Below are 18,919 nucleotides of genomic sequence, written 5' to 3'. Positions count from 1 at the left end.
CTCTACTAAAAATACAAAATTAGCCAGGCGTGGTGTTACATGCCTGTAATCCCAGCTACTCAGGAGGCTGAGGCAGGAGAATCGTTTGAACTCGGGAGATGGAGGTTGAGGTGAGCCGAGATCGTGCCACTACACTCCAGCCTGGGCAACAAGAGCGAAACTCCATCTCAAAAAATAAAAAACAAAAACCCTCCAATTACATGATGTCTACAAGGGAAACACCTTAGATTCAATACACAAATAGGTTGAAAATAAAATAATGGAAATATATATATTGTAAATAGTAACCATAAAAAGAAGTTATACTAATATCAGACAATATAGGCTTAAAGACAAGAAATATTATCAGAAAGAAAGAAGGACGTTTCACAACAGTAAAATCATCACTGCATCCCAAAGACATAAAAATTATAAGTGCACACACATTAAATACCAAGCCTCAAAATACGTGAAAGAACAACTGACAGAGCTGAAAGAAGAAATAGACAATTCAATAATCATATTTGGAAACTTAAGTACTCCACTCACAATAATGGAGAGAACAACTAGACAAAAAATCAACAAGCACAAAAAAATCTTTGAATGAAACTACTGACAGTCTCATTCTGTCACCCAGACTGGAGTGCTGTGGCACAATCTCAGCTCACTGCAGGCTCTACCTTCTGGACTCAAGTGATACTCCCACCTCAGCCTCCCAGGTAGCTGGGACTACAGGCATGTGCCACCATGGCTGGCTATTTTTTTTTTTTTTTGTAGCAATGAGATCTCACTATGTTGCCCAGGCTGGTCTCAAACTCCTGGCCTCAAGAGATCCTCCTGGCCAGGCACGGTGGCTCACGCCTGTAATCCCAGCACTTTGGGAGGCTGAGGCGGGAGGATCATGAGTTCAGGAGATCAAGACCATCCTGGCTAACACGGTGAAACCCCGTCTCTACTAAAAATACAAAAAATTAGCTGGATGTGGTGGCGGGCGCCTGTAGTCCCAGCTACTCGGGAGGCTGAGGCAGGAGAATGGTGTGAACTCGGGAGGTGGAGCTTGCAGTGAGCCGAGAGCACACCACTGAACTCCAGCCTGGGAGACAGAGTGAGAATCCGTCTCAAACAAAAAAAAAAAGGAAAGAAAATTACCAAACTTTAATGACAGAAATTAAAGATCTAAATAAATGAAGATATCATACATGTTCATAGATCAGAGCACTCAATATTGTAAAAAGAGCAATTCTCCCAAATTAATCTATATATATTAAATGTAATCTCTATCAAAATCCAAGCAGTCTTTCTTGTAAAAATGGGCATGCAATATGGGAAATGAATTTGGAGGGAACCATAGGGAAGAATGTTATGGATTGAATTGTGCCCCCCACCAAATCCATATGTTGAAAACCAAACCCCCAGTGTGGAGACAGGACCTTTAAGGAGAGAGAGTTAAATGTGATCATAGAGGTATTTTTAGTTGTTCTAAAAACATATATGGAAATAAAAAGGACTTAGAATAGTCAAAGCAATTTTGGAAAAGATGAATAAAGAATGAAGGATTTACACCACCCAATTCCAAATCTTGCCCTAAAATGCACAGTAATCAAAGCAATGAGATCTTGGTGCAAAGAAAGCCAGCTAGATAAATGGCAAAGACATAAAAGTCCAGAAATAAACCTTTACATTTTTATTTACTTGATCTACAAAGGTATCAAAACAATTCAGTGGGGAAAGTATAGTCTTTTCTACAAACGGTGCTGGGAAAGTTGGATCCACAGGCAAAAAAAACTGAACTTATATCCTGACCTCACACCATATACAAAAGTTTACTCAAATTGGCTCATAGACTTATGAGCTAGTAGAAAACACAGAAGAAAATCTTTATGAGCTTATATAAAGACCTTATATTAGTCTACTTAGGCTGCCATAATAAAATACTACAGGCACGGTGACATTAACAACAGAAATTTTAGGACCAGGTGTGGTGGCTCATGCCTGTAATCCCAATACTTTGGGAGGCCAAGGTAGGCAGACCGCTTGAGGTCAGGAGTTCAAGACTAGCCTGGCCAACATGGCAAAACCCCATCTCTACCAAAAAATAGCCAAGCATGGTGGCACATGCCTGTAATTCCAGCTACTTGGGAGGCAATGCATGAGAATTGCTTGAACCTGGGAGTCAGAGGTTGCAGTGAGCCAAGATAGCGCCACTGAACTCCAGCCTAGACAACAGAGGAAGACTCTGTCTCAAAACAAAAACAAAAACAGAAATGTTATTTTCTCACAGTTCTGGATGTTAGAAGTCCAAGATAAATATGCCAGCAGGTTGGTTTCTGGTGAGGCCTCTCTTTATGGCTTGTAGATAGCTCTTTTCTCACTATGTTCTCACATGGCCTTTTGTCTGTGTATGCATGGAGACAGACAAGGATCTCTCGTATCTCTTCCTCTTCTTATAAGGACACCAGTCCAATCAGATTAAGGTCACGCCTCTATGTTCACATTTAACTCTATCTCCTTAAAGGTCCTATCTCCATACTGGGAGTTTGGTTTTCAACATATGGATTTGCGGGGGGACACAATTCAATTCATAACATTCTTCACTATGGTGCCCCCCAAACTCATTTCCTTCTTGCATGGAAAAGCCCCAAAGCCTTAACTCATTCTAGCAGCAATTCCAAGTTCAAAATTCCATCTAAATATCACTTAAATCAGGTATGGTTGAGATTCAAGTTATGATTCATCCTGAGGCAAAATTCCTCTCCAGTTGTGAACCTGTGAAACCAGACAAGTTATGGGTTTCCAAAATACAATAGTAGAACAGGCATAGAATAGCTATTCCCATGCCAACAAGGAGAAACCAGAAAAAAAGAAAGGGGTGACAATCCCAACAAAATCCAAAACCTAGCAAGACAAATTCCGTTAGATCTTAAGGTTCAAGAGTACTCTTCTTTGACAGGATGCTCTACCCCGCTGGGCCCACTTGGACAGCAATTCTCCCATGGCCCTAGGGACTGGCCCCATCCCCTCAGCTCTGTAAAGCGGCTCTGCCCCCACAGCTCTGGGTGACAGCCTTGTTCCTGGGGTAATAAACAGTGACATCCTAGACTACTGAAACCAAGGAGGTGGCCCCACTCTCTGAAACCAAAGAGAATGCAGCCTTGCCTCCTGGGCCTGTAGCAGGAGTGGCAGGACTGATGATCTCTGAATTGCTTTCAGGTCATTCTTCTCTTTTTCTTTTTTTATTATACTTTAAGTTCTGGAGTACATGTGCAGAACGTGCAGGTTTGTTACATAGGTATACACGTGCCATGGTGGTTTGCTGCACCCATCAACCCGTCATCTACATTAGGTATTTCTCCTAATGCTCTCCCTCCCCTAGCCCCCCACCCCCCGACCGGCCCCGGTGTGTGATGTTCCCCTTCCTGTGTCCATGTGTTCTCATTGTTCAACTCCTACTTATGAGTGAGAACATGCGGTGTTTGTGAAGAATGATGCATGTTTGAAGCCAGACAACTCTATTGTCCTATCCTATAGAATCCCAGAAGTTAAACAGCCTTCCTTCATTCTATCCAATTTTCTCTGTTCCCTTTAGTTCCAGCTGGCAGTGTTTCTGCTGATGTAATCCCATCTCTGATCCTGGTGACATGGCGGATTAAATCATGAGGAATCTTTTTATTTCTGATTGTCCAGCTACACCTTTGGTGTTCTTTCTAAAACATCATTTCTCATTTTAAAAAATACAAAGTAGGCTGAAAATTTCTCAAATCTTCAAGTTCTTGTTCCTTTTTGCTAAATAATTCCTTCCATTTACCTCTCTTCTCTTGCATTTTGCATTTTCTATAAGCAGTGATGACAAAACAAGCCACATCTTCAGCATTTTTCTTAGAAATCTCCCCAGCTAAATACCCAAGGTTGTCCCCCACAATTTCTACCTTCCACAAAAGACTAGAACACAATTCAGCCAAGTTCTTTGCCACTTTTTAACAAGGATCTCCTTTCCTCCAGTCTCCAATAACATTTCTCATTTCCATCTGTGACCTCACTAGAAACACTTTTTTTTTGAGACGGAGTCTCGCTCTGTCACCTAGGCTAAAGTGCAGTGGCCCAATCTCGGCTCACTGCAACCTCTGCCTCCTGGGTTCAAGCAATTCTCCTGCCTCAGCCTCCTGAGTAGCTGGGACTACAGGTGCCTGCCACCACGTCCAGCTAATTATTGTATTTTTAGTAGAGACAGGGTTTCACCATGTTAGCCAGGTTGGTCTTGAACTCCAGACCTTAGGTAATCTGCCCACCTCAGCCTCCCAAAGTGCTGGGATTACAAGTGTGAGCCATTGTGCAGAAACACCTTTAATGTTCATATTTCTACCAGTTCTATTCTGTTCATAATGATATGTATATTCCCTAAGACTATAAAAGCTTTCTCTATAAGTCTTTTCTTTCTGATCCTTCATTAGAATTACCTTTAGCATCCATATTTCTACCAACAGTCCCTTCAAGGCAATCTAGGCTTCTTCTTAGCATGTACTTCACCAGTCTTCTAGCCCATTCCCTTCACTCAGTTCCACATCCACTTCAACATTTTTAGGTATTTGTTACAGCAGCACCCCACTTCACAATACCAAAATCGGATTACTCTGCTCAGGCTACTCAAACAAAATGCCACAGACAAGGTGGCTTAACCAACAAAAATGTATTTTCTCACAGTTCTGGAGGCTGGAAGTCCAAGATCGAGGTGCCAACAGGACTGATTTCTGGTGAGGCCTCTCCTCTTGGCTTGCAGACCGCTGCCTTCTTGTTGTATCCTTTCATGACCTTCACTTTGTATGCATGAATCCCTAGTATATTTCCTCTTCTTATAAGTACATCAGTCCTATTAGATTAATTAAAGCCCTACCCTTATGACCTCATCTAACCTTAATTACCTCCATAAGGCCCTTGACCTCATGTAACCTTAATTACCTCCATAAGGCCCTATCTCCACATATAGTCACATTAGGGGTTAGGGATTCAACATATGAATTTTGAGGGGCCACAATTCAGTCCATAACAGAGTTCGTAGATACAAAACCAAAAACAAGATCCATAAAAAGAAAATTTGATAAACTGAATGTCATCAAAATTGAAAATGTTTGTGTTTCAAAAAACACCACTGAGAAAAATGAAAAAGCAAGCCAGAAATTGGGAGAAAATAATTCCAAATAGAGAACTTGTGTCCAGAATATATAATGAATTCATAGAACTCAAAAATAAATAAACAACTAAATTTTAAAAATAGGAGAATAATTTGAGTAGACATTCCACAGAAAAGGCATATAAATGGCTATTAGGCTCAAGAAAAATACTCAACATAATTATTCATTAAAGAAATGCAAATTGAAGCCACAATTACATACCACTACACTCCCACTACAATAGCTTTAATCTGAAAGACAGAAAACGTCAAATGTTCACAAGTATGTGAAAAAACTGGAACATTCAAAAATTGCTGATGTGACATGTAAATTGGTACAGTCACTATAGAAAACAGTGTAGCAGTTTCTAAAAATGTTAAACACAAACTTATCATGTGCCCAGCAATTTCACTCCTAAGAATCTACCCAAGGGAAAATATATGTCCATACATGAATGTTCATAAAAGAATTATTCATAATACTCAATATCGGAAAACAATCCAAAGTCCATCAGCTGGAGAATGAGAATGGATAAGCAAACGTGGTATATCCAAATTTAAGAAATAAAAATTAATAACCTGATAAATGCTACAAAATGGATAATCCTAAGCGAAAAAAGTCTAAACAAAAGCTTACATATTGCACGTTGCCATTTATATAAAATGCCCCTAAAGATGCAAATACATAGAGATAGACAACAGATCAGCGGTTGCCAAGGGCTGGAGAAGAACTACAAATGTGCATGAGGGATCTTTTTAGGATTGATAGCAACATTCTACAGCTGGACTGTGGTAATGTTTGCACAATTCTATTTATGTACTGCTGTTAATAATTGTTGAGTTGTACACTTAAAATGGGTGAATTCTGTGGTGTTGTAAGTTGCACCTCAACAAAACTGTTAAAAATAGAATGTTATCAAAAGACTGGTCACTTATAAACAAAGCTTGCTTAATTATATTTCTTTTTTTTAAATCTCCTAAGACACCTAGCATATAGGTATGCACATGGCAAGTCTAGAGAAATAGTTGCTAAATAAATCAATGAACAAAATTAAGTATTTTCCTTTCTAATAAAAATAGTAGAATGAAATGTTTCTTCTTGTCTGAGAATTGCTAGGTGTAGGGGTGGAGATTGAGAAACAGGCTTTAGTTAAAAGAAAGTGTCTTAGACATTTTGGAGAAAATTATTCTGTTTGTGCTAATGTCCTAGATATCACACAGATAAAACACTTAATTCTACATTCTCTTCTATATGTAAACTTTTAAAAATAATTTACCATAAGAAAATGACAAACATTAAAAAAATACAGAACATTCTAATTCACCTATTTGCTTTTACCATCAAAGCTTTTAATTCCTATCAGTAGAAATACGAGAGACATTATATTCATATTAAAATGGGCTTGACATATTTCATAGCTATATAATAAAAATAAGAAATTTCATATAAACATTTAGATTGTGAAAAACTATCTCTTACGTATTCTATTTCTGAACTGTCATTTGTATTTGTTTGGATTTTCTCTGGAATTACGATTTGTAGAAGTGAATTTTGAAAACCTGAAGAGATAAAAAAAAAAAAAGTTAGTAACCTTGCCTTAAATTTGACTAAATATCTGTTCAGTTTCTTTCATAAAGTTTACTTGTGCAGGTATGGGTGGCTCATCACTGTGTACTTCTATAAAAAGCTTGAAAACACTTAATTTGAAAAACAGACAAGACACTTATGAAAGAACAAAAAAGGAGAAGGGAAGAGGTATGCAGCTCACACAAAATGTGTGGTTCCTGAAGAAAATAGAAAATATACACCAAAAAAATCAAAGACATACTTCAAAAAATTTTTCCTGAAATAAAAGATTCAAAACAATAGACTAGAAAGTATACTGTATTTCAGGAATAACTGATCATTACTTTAAACTAAAACATATTCTACTGAAATTGTTGGGTTTCCAAGATAAAGAATTCCTTGAAAATATGATAGAAAGAAAAAAAAAGAAAATCATGTTATGTATAAGGGGAGATAAGCAGGCTGGCTTGAGAATTTTTACCACAGTATTTAATGTTAAAAGACTAAAGAGCAATGTCTAAAAAAGAACTTTAAGAAAAGACAGTGAAGACCCTGTAAATGTATACCCAGCAAGAAGGCCATTAAATATAAAGGCAGAAGATAGATATTTACAGGAAAACTCAAAAAAAAAAAAGTTCACATGTGTCTACCACAAAAGTCAGAGACATTTCTCCCAATAAAAATATCAGCAGAGTTGTGGCAAAATGCCTAACAGTGAGAAAAAAAAAAATCTTAAATATAGACTAAAGGCTAAAACAACTGTGGGAATCACAGTTATATAACAGATGCAAATGTTAAAAGCTCTGGTTACATAAACATAATATATACAACTTTAGGAACTGTAGCAGAAGAAGAGGAAGATCATATAAGCATACTGATTTCCTTAAATCTGCTTAACAGGGCTGGGCACGGTGGCTCACGCCTGTAATCCCAGCACTTTGGGAGGCCGAGGCAGGTGGATCACGAGGTCAGGAGTTCCAGATCAGCTTGGCCAACATGGTGAAACCCCGTCTCTACTGAAAATACAAAAATTGGCCAGGCGTGGTGGCATGTGCCTGTAGTCCCAGCTACTCCGGAGGCTGAGGCAGGAGAGTTGCTTGAACCTGGGAGGTGGAGCTTTCAGTGAGCCAAGATCACGCCACTGCACTCCAGCCTGGGCGCCAAAGTGATACTCCGTCTCAAAAAAAAAAAAAAAAAAAGCAAAGGAAAAAGAAAAAAAAATCTGCTTAACAGTGTGATCCAAAAAATGTGACTTAAACCTAAAAACAAGCAGTATAAGTAGAAACTGTTCAATGACATACAGGTACCGAAAAATTAAGATTAAAAGTAACCACAGTCAGCCAGACAAGGTGGCTCGCGCCTGTAATTCCAGCACTTAAGGAGGCCAAGGCAGCCGGATCATCTGATGTCAAGAGTTCAGTTTGGCCAACATGGTGAAACCCCCTCTCTACTAAAAATACAAAAATTAGCAGGGCGTGGTCGCGCATGCTTGTAATCCCAGCTACTCGGAAGGCTGAGGCAGGAGAATCGCTTGAAACCAGGAGGCAGAGATTATAGTGAGCCAAGATCTGCACTCCAGCCTGGGCAACAGAGAAAGACTCGGTCTCAAAAAAAAAGTAACCATGATTATTAAATGCCACAACTAACATCATACTGAATGGGGAAAAGTTGAAAGCCTTTTCTCTAAGAACTGGAACAAAACAAGGATGCCCACTCTCACCACTCCCATTCAACATAGCACTAGAAGCCCTAGCCAGAGCAATCAGGCAAGAGAAGGAAATAAAAGGCATCCAAATAGGAAGAGAGGAAGTCAAACTCTCTCTCTTCACAGACGATATGATTCTATAACTAGAAAACCCTATAGTTTCTGCCCAAAGGCTCCTAGATCTGATAAGCAACTCCAGTAAAGTTTCAGAATACAAAATCAATGTACAAAAATCACTAGCATTTCTATACACCAGCAACAGCCAAGCCGAGAGCCAAATTAAGAACAGGATTCCATCCAAAATAGCCACAAAAAGAACAAAATACCTAGGAATACAGCTAACCATGGAGGTGAAAGATCTCTACAAGGAGAACTACAAAACACTGCTCAAAGAAATCAGAGATGACACAAATGAAAAAACATTCCATACTCATGGATAGGAAGAATCGACATTGTTAAAAGGCCCATACTGCTCAAAGCAATTTACAGATTCAGTGCTATGTCTATCAAACCACCAAAGTCAGTTTTTCACAGAATTAGAATAAACTATTCTAAAATTCATATGGAACCATAAAAGAGCCCAAAGAACCAAAGCAATCCTAAGCAAAAAGAAGAAAGCAAGAGGCCTCACACTCCCTGTCTTCAAACTATACTACAAGGCTACAGTAACCAAAACAGCATGGTACTGGTACAAAAACAAACACATAGACCAATGGAACAGGTTAGAAAACTCAGAAATAAAGCCACACACCTGTAACCATCTGATCTTTGACAGTCAACAATAACAAGCAATGGAGAAAGGACTCTCTATCCAATAAATGGTGCCGGGATAACTGGCTACTCATATGCAGAAGACTGAAACTGAACCTTTTGCCATATTCAATAATCAATGCAAGATGGATTAAAGACCTAAATGTAAAACTTAAAACTATAAATACCTTAGAAGAAAACCCAGGACATGCCATTCTAGACATCTTTGCCTTGGCAAAGGTTTCATGATGAAGACTCCAAAAGCAATTGCAACAAAAACAAAAATTGAGAAGTGGGACTTCATTAAACTAAAGAGCTTCTGCACAGCAAAAGAAATTACCAACCAAGTAAACAGGCAACCTGCAGAATGCAGAAAATATCAACAAACTATGCCAACAAAGGTCTAATGTCTGGACTCTATAAGGAGCTTAAACAATTCAACAAGCAAAAAAAAACCCCATTAAAAAATGGGCCAATGACATGAACAGACACTTCTCAAAATAAAACATACATGTGGCATATGAAAAAGTTACCATTAGAAAAATGAAAGTCAAAACAACAGTGACATATCATCTCACACCAATCAGAGTGACTTATTAAAAAGTCAAAAATAATAGGTGTTGGCAAGGTTGCAGAGGAAAGAGAATGCTTATACACTGCTGGTGAGAATGTAAGTTAGTTCAACCACTGTGGAAAGCAGTGTGATTTCTCAAGGAACCTAAAACAGAACTCCCATTTGACCCAGCAGTCCCATTACTGAGTATATACCCAAGGGAATATAAATCATTCTACCATAAAGACACAAGCACACGTATATTCATTGCAGCACTTTTCACAATAGCAAAGACATGGAATCAACCTAGATATCCATCAGTGGTGGACTGGATAAAGAAAATGTTGTGTATATACACCATGCAATACTACACAGCCATAAAAAAATGAAATCACGTCCTTTGCAGCCACATGGTTGCAGCTGGAGGCTACTATCCTAAACAAATTGATGCAGGAACAGAAAACCAAATACCACATATTCTCACTTATGAGCAGAGGCTAAACATTGAGTACACATGGATGCAAAGAGGGGCACAATAGAACCAGAACTTACTTGAAGGTGGAGGATGGGAGGAGGGAGAGCACTGAAAAACTACTTCTCAGATACTATGCTCACTACCTGGGTAATGAAATCATTTGTACATAGAATCCCAGTGACACGCAATTCACCCATGTAACAAACCTGCACATGTACCTCCAAACCTAAAATTAAAGTTGGAAGAAAATATAAAACTCATGAAAAAAATTTTTAAACATGATTTCTTGCTTTGGGAATCAGGGAATTCTGAAGTGGCAGACAATGGATGGTAACAGTTGACTCTCAGAGACAGGTGAGCACAATTACCAGAAGAAGCCACAAGGACAGAGTGAAAAACAAAATCTTTCACCTACAGAGATCCTTGGTAGTATCTAACTGATCACAGAGTCCCTAAGAATGAACTAGATGAGCAGTCTAGTCAAGAAAATTCTAGCTTGTGGTGCGCAGAAACTGATGCAATCACCACGAGGACTCACAGCCTCTTCCCTGGTTCCTACACCTGACCCAGTTCAGAGGCTTGGAGCCTTTTCATTAAGGATTGAGAGAGTCCTCTTTAGGAAGGACCTTGCCATGCAACCACAGGAATGTGCTGCGAATCTTCCCCTGCAGACTCCTCCACAGTGTCCTGTGTCCTTTTACCATGATGACTATGCCCAGGGGAGGGGAAATAGCCAGACTTTCAGGGAGTATTATTTACTGACTCTGAACTGACACTAATCCTGAGGACTCAAAATACCAGCATGGTCCATTGATCAGAATAGGGACTTATATAGATCAAGGGATAAATTGTGACCTGGATCCATCAATGGTGAACGAAATTATAGTTTTTCTGAAATGAACTAGCTCGTTAAAATTAAAGTCTCATTAGTTAGTTCATGTGAAATTATAGTTGATTAGTGAAAAAAATATAGATTCCAATGTGTTGATTTGTTGAAACAAGGGACACTGACCATTTTGATTTCCGATTAGAACATCATGCTGGTCAAGTTGCACGATGTGAAAGACATCATGCTAATATATTTCATGAGCAAGAAGTAGCAAGTGCCCGAGATGTTTCAGTAAGATACATGCATGCCAGAATGTGGTAGAAGAACCTATGGAGGTTTAAGGGATAGTTATAGCCCCAAAGTTTCTTGGGGTCCAGTGGTTGCAGCATGCTGAGATATCCTGTACAAAGTGAGATGTTAGTGGCTACACCTTGCATAGCCCACCACAAAAAAAAGAGTCACAACGAGTGGCAGGCCTTTTTGAGTTTTTGAATTCAGAGATAATACATACTGTTTTGGGGTGTGAGAGCCTGAATCATTCATCGGGTGACTGGTAGAACTGTCAAAACTGACTTGGACCCAGCACAAGAGAAGACTCTGCAGCAAGTTCAAGATATAGATGGCACTGCCCTGCTTCAGTGTTATGACACAGGACACCCTGCAGTACCCGCTGTACTGACACTCATAATGTTACTCATGTGGCTGCAGTCATCTGGCAGCTCGCCTAGGCCTGGAGAGACTAAGACGACCCCATTCATGTCTTTTGACTGAACAGCCTAGGTTGAGTCATCTCCGTTTCACACATCCTTTTATCGTCCTAGTCTAGGATTCTTCTTGTAGCAGTCAAGACAGTGCTTCAAGATAGCAGAGAGGAAGCTGCAAGGCCTCTTGAGGCATAGACTTGGAAGTCTCACAACTCCTTTCTACCACATTCAAATGGCCAGAGCAAGTAATTAAGCCAACCAGATTCAGAGAATGAAGAAATACATTCTACCTCTCAATGGGAGGAATGACGAAGAAATGTTGCAAAACGGAAGCACACACAGGGATGAAGTGTTAAGGCCATCGCCGTCTTTGCAAACAATCAATTCAAAACATGTGATATGGCTTTCTACTGTTACTAGTCTGTGCATTTCATCGTTAATTATTGGTGACCACATCTCTATAAATAGTCCCATAGCTAAACTCTCTTTATTTAAACCCTTTCAGTGTATCCTCAGTCTCATGACAGGTCTCTAACTGAGACCTACCTGTGTACTTTGGGGGCGAGGGGGCGGTGATAGTTTAACGTCTACTAAATGTGGCATTTCAAATGAATGGGGGAATGATGTAGTATCAGTATTCATTATCCATTTGGAAAAATACAAATATCGTTTCCTATCTAGCACCACAATGTGGATTACAAGACTTCATGTACAAAGTTACAAAACTATTAGAAAGACTGAAAGGTTAAATTTTCTAAAGTTGTAAAATAACTTTAAGAAAGTATGGGAACCTATTTGTTTTAATCATTGTACCAAGGGAAGCCTTAATACGGAAAATAAAATGCAGAAGCCATAAGAAAGTGTCAATAAACTTAGTACAAAAATCAGGATATCACAAATAAAAAGATAAATAACACATTGAAGAAAACTTGTGCAAGATATAGAAAAAATAAAATTATTAATATCCAAAATATATAAAAATAGATGACATATATAAATGTATACAATATGCTTTCATCATTTATAATTTACTTCAAAAGGACCATATGTGTCTATATTTACACATATTTATCTCTAAGTGTCTAGAGAAAAGTCCAGAAGAGTACCATCAAAGAAAACATAGTCGTTTTCTTTAAAAGTATAGTAAAATTGACAATCAGGAAAGATGGTAACATATAGGGTAGCCTCTTTTACTTCATTTTGAATGTAATCACATATTACTAAATAAAAATTATTAACAAGTTTATAATTATTTTTAAAGTTCCAGGATTTGGATCCAGAAGTCTATATGTTTAGAAATATCCAGAGATTATTCTGATGCAAAGCCAAATTTGGCCTCAACTATCCCACCTTAGGAAAAGACTGATACATAAATGCGTATGTCACTTCAAAAATCTAGCAGGTATCATAGTTTTTACATTAAATTTAGGCAAAGCCTCAGAATCATTTTCAACAAAACATTGTAAGTAGTCACTGCCACTCCATCAGATGTCAGCTTTTCCCAACTTGTTCTTTTTTTTTTTCTTTTTTGAGACAGAGTCTTGCTCTGTCGCCCAGGCTGCAGTGCAGAGGCACGATATTGGCTCACTGCAACCTCCGCCTCCCAGGTTCAAGCAATTCTCCTGCCTCAGCTGGGATTACAAGCATGTGCCACCACGACCAGCTAATTTTTGTATTTTTTTAGTAGTGATGGGTTTCACCATGGCCAGGCTGGTCCTGAACTCCTGTCCTCAAGTGATCCACCCGCCTTGGCCTCCCAAAGTGCTGGGATTACAAGCGTAAGCCACCATTCCCAGCCTCTTCCCAATTTGTTCTATGTCAAGGCAATCCCAATCAAAATTCCAGCAAGCTATTTTGTGGATATCAACCAACATATTCTACTGTTTACATGAGGAGGTAAAAGACCCAGAATAGCCAACTCATTATTGGGGGATAACAAAGTCCAGAAGAGGAAATGGACATACCTATATCATTGGGCCTAACAGTTTCCTTTGTAAGTACATATCCAAGAGAAATGAAAACATATGTCCACACAAAAACTGGTACATGAAGGTTCCTAGCAGCATTATTCCTAACAGCCAAAAGTTGGAAACAACCAAATGTCCATCAACTGATGAATTGGTAAACAAACAGGTGAATATATACAATGAAATATTATTCAGTCACGAAAAGGAATGAAGTTCTACTGCATTCCACAACAGAGATGAACCTTGAAAACATTATGCAAGTGAAATAAGCCAGACAAAAAAGGTCGTATTTTGTATGATTCCATTTATATGAAATATCCAGAATAAGTAAATCCAAAGGGACAGTGGCTGCCAGATAAATCCAAAGCAGATCAGTGGCTGCCAGAGGCTGGAAGGAGGAGGACATGAGGAGTGACTGCTCAATGTGAAAATGCCATCCCCAAATTGCTGAGCAAGATCCCTCAGCTGACGGGACCAACAGCAGTTTGGAGCTGGCATTTTCATTTGAAAGTTTAAATTCTCTCTTCTGAGTTATAATAAAAAAGACAGCCAGGATTTCTTGCACTTGTAGTTAGGCATATAATTTATAATATGACAGCATTAATAACAGAAGTTCTCATTCATTGCTGGGGGGAATACAAATGGTACAGCCACTTTGGAAGACAGCTCGGCAGTTTCTTTAAAAACTAAATATACTCTTATCATATGATCCGGCAATAGCATTTCTTGGTATTTACCCAAATGAGTTGAAAACTTATGTCCACACAAAAACGTGCACATAGATGTTTATAGCAGCTTTATTCATAACTGCCAAAGCTTAGAAGCAACCAAGATGTCATTTGGTAGGTAAATGGATAAATAAACTGTGGTAGATCCAGACAATTGAATATTATTCAGCACTAAAAATAAATAAGCAGCCGGGTGCAGTGGCTCATGCCTGTAATCCTAGCACTTTGGGAGGCCAAGGTGGGTGGATCACTTGAAGTCAGGAGTTCGAAACCAGCCTGGTCAACATAGTGAAACCCCATCTCTACTAAAAATACAAAAAAAATAGCTGTGCATGGTGGCAGGCACCTGTAATCCCAGATATTTGGGAGGCTGAGGCAGGAAAATTGCTTGAACCCGGGAGGTGGAGGTTGCAGTGAACCAAGATCCTGCCACTGCTCTCCAGCCTGGGCAACAGAGTAAGACACCATCTCAAAAAAACAATTAAATAAGTAAATAAGCTATCAAGCCATGAAAAGGCATGGGAGAACCTTAAATGCATATTATTAAGTAAAAAAAAGTCCATCCAAAATGGCTACATATGATTTCAAATACATGACATTCTGGAAAAGGCAAAACTATGAAGACTAAGGAGATGAGTTGTTGCCAGGGGCAGTGGGGAGGGAGGGATAAATAAGCAGAACACACGGGATTTGTAGGGCAGTGAAACTATTCTGTATAATACTACAATGGTGGATGCATGTCACTGTACATTTGTCAAAACCATAGAATGGGCAACGTGGAGAATGAACCCTAATGCAAACTGTGGACTTTGGATGACAACGATGTGTCAGTGTAGGCTCAATTGTAACAAATGGATCCCATGGTGCCAGATGTTGATAGTGGGAGAAGTTGTGCATATTTGGGAACAGAGGCTATATGGGAACTCTTTCAGTTCAATTTTGCTGTGAACCTAAACCTGCTCTAAAAAATAAAGTTTATTAATATTTTTTACTTATTTTATTTTTTGAGACAGAGTTTTGCTCTTGTCACCCAGGCTGGAGTGCAATGGTGCCATCTCAGCTCACTGCAACTCCTGCCTCGTGGGTTCAACCGATTCTCCTGCCTCAGCCTCCCGAGTAGCTGGGATTACAGGCACGCACCACCATGCTCAGCTAATTTTTTTGTATTTTAGTAGTGATGGGGTTTCACCATGTTGGCCAGGCTGATCTCGAACTCCTGACCTCACTCAGGTGATCCACCTGCCTCAGCCTCCCAAAGTGCTGGGATTACAGGCATGAGCACTGCGCCTGGCCATTACTTTTATTTTTAATGAATGAAATACACATTCTTACATTTCTATTTTAATTTCTAATATGTTAAACATTGATATAAATCCACATAAACAAAAGCTCTTTGAGAATCTCAGTAATTGTTCATGTATAAGGGAGTTCTGAACCCCAAAACTTTGACAACCACTGCATTAAAATTTTGTACGTGTTATGAACTAAATGTATCCCACAAAATTCTATGTTGAATCCCTAACCCCCAATGTGACAGTATTTGGTTATGGCTTTTGGGAGGTAATCAGGGTTTTAGGCATAGAGTGGGACCCTCATGATGAGATTCATGCCCTTATGAGACATCAGAGAATTTGCTCCTCCTGTCTTTCCCTGTACACAAAGAAAAGGTCCTGTGAGTACGCAGGGAGAAGGTAGCTGTTTACAAGCCAGGAAGAGAACACTCACCCCAATCTAACCAGGCTGACACCCTGGCCTTGACCACACCTCTGCTATGCTGCAGAGGTAATTATGGCAGGATAGGAAGAAGAGTAGGAAGAGTTCTCAAAAATTTACAGTATCACCAGGGAGGCTTACATGCAAGTAAAATGTTTGGATATGCCCTTATTTTCCTTCTCTTATTACATACTATTCTGAATCTTGTCAGCCAGAGTCAGTACATAGCATGTCTTACTTCCTCCCTCTCCTCAGTGGTCCATTTGCATTGTTTGGAGGTAACCACAGTTTATTTAGCAGTTCTCTTATTAATGAACTTTTACAGTTTTTCAATCATTTTGCTGTTAAGTACTATGTTAGTCAGTTCCCACTGCCATAACAAAATAGTGTAGACTGCATGGCTTAAACAACAGAAATTTATTTTCCTCATAGTTCTGGAGAACTATGAGCTGGAGTCTCCCTCTGTTGCCCACTGTTGCCCACTGCACTCCAGCCTGGGCGGCAGAAGGGACTCGGTCACACACAAAAATAATTTTTTTAATTTTTAAAAAGAAGACAGGATCTCTGTCGCCCAGGCTGGAGTCCAGTGGGGGTGATCTTGGCTCACTGCAGCCTCCACCTCCTGGATTCACGTGGTCCTCCTCCCTCAGCCTCCCGGGTAGCTGGGACCACAGGTGCACACCACCACCTCGGAACATTTTTTAAAATTTTTTTGTAGAGATGGGGTCTTGCTGTGTTGCCCAGGCTGGTCTCCAACTCCGAGGTCAAACAATCAGCTCACCTCCGCCTCCCAAAGCCCTGGGATTACAGGCGTGAGCCCCGGTGCTGGGCCCTGAGTCGCTTCTCCATCCGGACGGGGCGCCTAATCCCCTGGAAAAGGCCCCGTTACCAGGCTGACAGGACCAAAGGGACCCAGGCAGGGAGGGCCCCAGGCTTTGCAGGGAGTCGGGCCGCAGTGTGACGAGCGCCCGGACTAGCGTCAGGGTATGGCTGGCTCACCGGGTCTTGACGCCAGGAGGCCGCAGAGCCCGGCCAGCAGCAACCAGAGGCGGAACATGGTGCGGCTTCGGGGCTGCCAGCGGGAAGCCGTTGGGACGCCGGGAGTTGCTGGGGATGCGGGGACGCGCGGACGCCGGGGGCCGCTCCTCGCGCGTTCATGGGACAGCGTTCTCCGGAGGCTCGGGGACCCGGGGTGCTCTCGGTGTTTAGCGTCCGGAACACGAAGGGCCCGCAGCGTGCGCCCCGCGGATAAAACATCCAGCTCCCTTCCCGGCGCACCACAGCCGCGTGGTTGCTGGAGCCACTGACCACCCAGCGCCCTCTGTCGAGATCGCGGTCGTAGTCCTCCACTAACTTTTCGCTTTGCGTTGATGGACCTTAAGAGCTGACACACTTATTCACAGTCAGCGTGTGCTCTCCTGCACCAGACACGTCCCAGTTGCTTTTTTGTGTTTTTGAGACGGGGGTGCTCACTATTCTGCCCAGGCTGGTCTCGAACTCCTGGGTTCAAGCGATCCTCCCTCCTCAACTTCCTGAGTAGCTGGGATTACAGGCATCCGTCACCGTTCGGGGCTTCCTAGGTCCTTTCAAAAGCGAATGTGTAATACTTTCTGAATTAAAATCTATATACACACCCAAATATTTGCCAAATCTGTTTCTAGTATTTTTTCAAAACTATTTAGCCAGATGTGTGAATATTCCAAAGGGAAGAGTGAGCCGCTTTTCAGTATGAAACGCCAGCTCTTCATATTTTTGAAGAGCACCAGCTGCATTTTTTCCCCACTGACGCTGCCCAAATGGACTTCATAACCAGGCTTTTTCCTCCAATCTGGTTCTCCACGGACCATTGGCTAAAACTCATGTGATGTCATTCTATTGTTCAGAAACTTCTCAGTGCAATAAATACTCATTTCATGTAGTGAAAGAGATAGAGAAGATTCTTGCCCACAATTACAGTACTTACATTCCAGTAGAAAATTCTAGCCTCAGCATAGTAATTTTTCTGAACTCAGACCAGAACCTGCCACTTAATTTCTCCTATCCCCAGTGCTTTAGCAGCTCTGACTTTGGGTCTTTCCTAAACACTGTTTTATTTCCTGGAACTGCAATGCCTCCTCCTTCCCAGCCTCACACCAGGTCTCCATCTGTATGCATTAGCTTTTCATTCTTTTCAAATCCGAAAGAATGGATTAATTTCTCATACTACATAATAGGCCAACACATAAACTAAAAGGCCTCATGGGAACAGAGAAAAATCTCATTTGGGGAACTAACACATTTAAAGTGAAGATGTGATTTTTATGGATGCGCACAATTTCAACAGGGCAATCTACACCTGAAATTAATAGCATGAACAAAAACAAGGCAACAGGCCAGGTGAGGTGGCTCACGCCTGTAATCCCAGCACTTAGGGAGGCCAAGGTGGTTGGATCACCAGAGGTCAGGAGTTGGAAACCAGCCTGGTCAACATGGTGAAACTCCATCTCTACTAAAAAACACAAACATTAGCCGGGCATGGTGGTGGGCGCCTGTAATCCCAGCACTTGGGGAGGCTGAGGAAGGAGAATCGCTTGAGCCCAGGAAGTGGAGGTTGCAGTGAGCCGAGATTGTGCCATTGCACTCCAGCCTGGGTGACAAAAGCAAAACTCCATCTGGGGCGGGTGGGGCGGGGAACAAGTCAACAAAAAAATACACTGAGCTTGAATCTCAATAGGAACAGCCAATGCTAAGCTAACATTGTTTTTAGGCAGCTGCTGAGCCACAGCTAGTTTCACCTTCCTTTTAA

General features: G+C 40.7%; 1 protein-coding gene across 6 annotated transcripts in view; it reads right to left on the bottom strand.

Moving 5' to 3' along the window:
* The window catches only part of LOC100607260 (disintegrin and metalloproteinase domain-containing protein 32), a 166,244-nt gene extending 148,845 nt beyond the window's left edge, over positions 1-17,399 (bottom strand). For all 6 annotated transcript variants that reach the window (XM_030817161.1, XM_030817162.1, XM_030817165.1 and 3 more), the window contains exon 1: positions 17,134-17,399. In XM_030817161.1, coding sequence (XP_030673021.1) covers positions 17,134-17,391 — 258 coding nt within the window. In that variant the 5' untranslated portion in view covers positions 17,392-17,399. The remainder of the gene's footprint in view (positions 1-17,133) is intronic.
* Positions 17,400-18,919: the final 1,520 nt, after the last annotated feature.

This window comes from Nomascus leucogenys, chromosome 8, assembly GCF_006542625.1.
Source record: "Nomascus leucogenys isolate Asia chromosome 8, Asia_NLE_v1, whole genome shotgun sequence".
Classification (NCBI taxonomy): domain Eukaryota; kingdom Metazoa; phylum Chordata; class Mammalia; order Primates; family Hylobatidae; genus Nomascus; species Nomascus leucogenys.
This window is presented reverse-complemented; position numbering and strand designations above follow the sequence as displayed.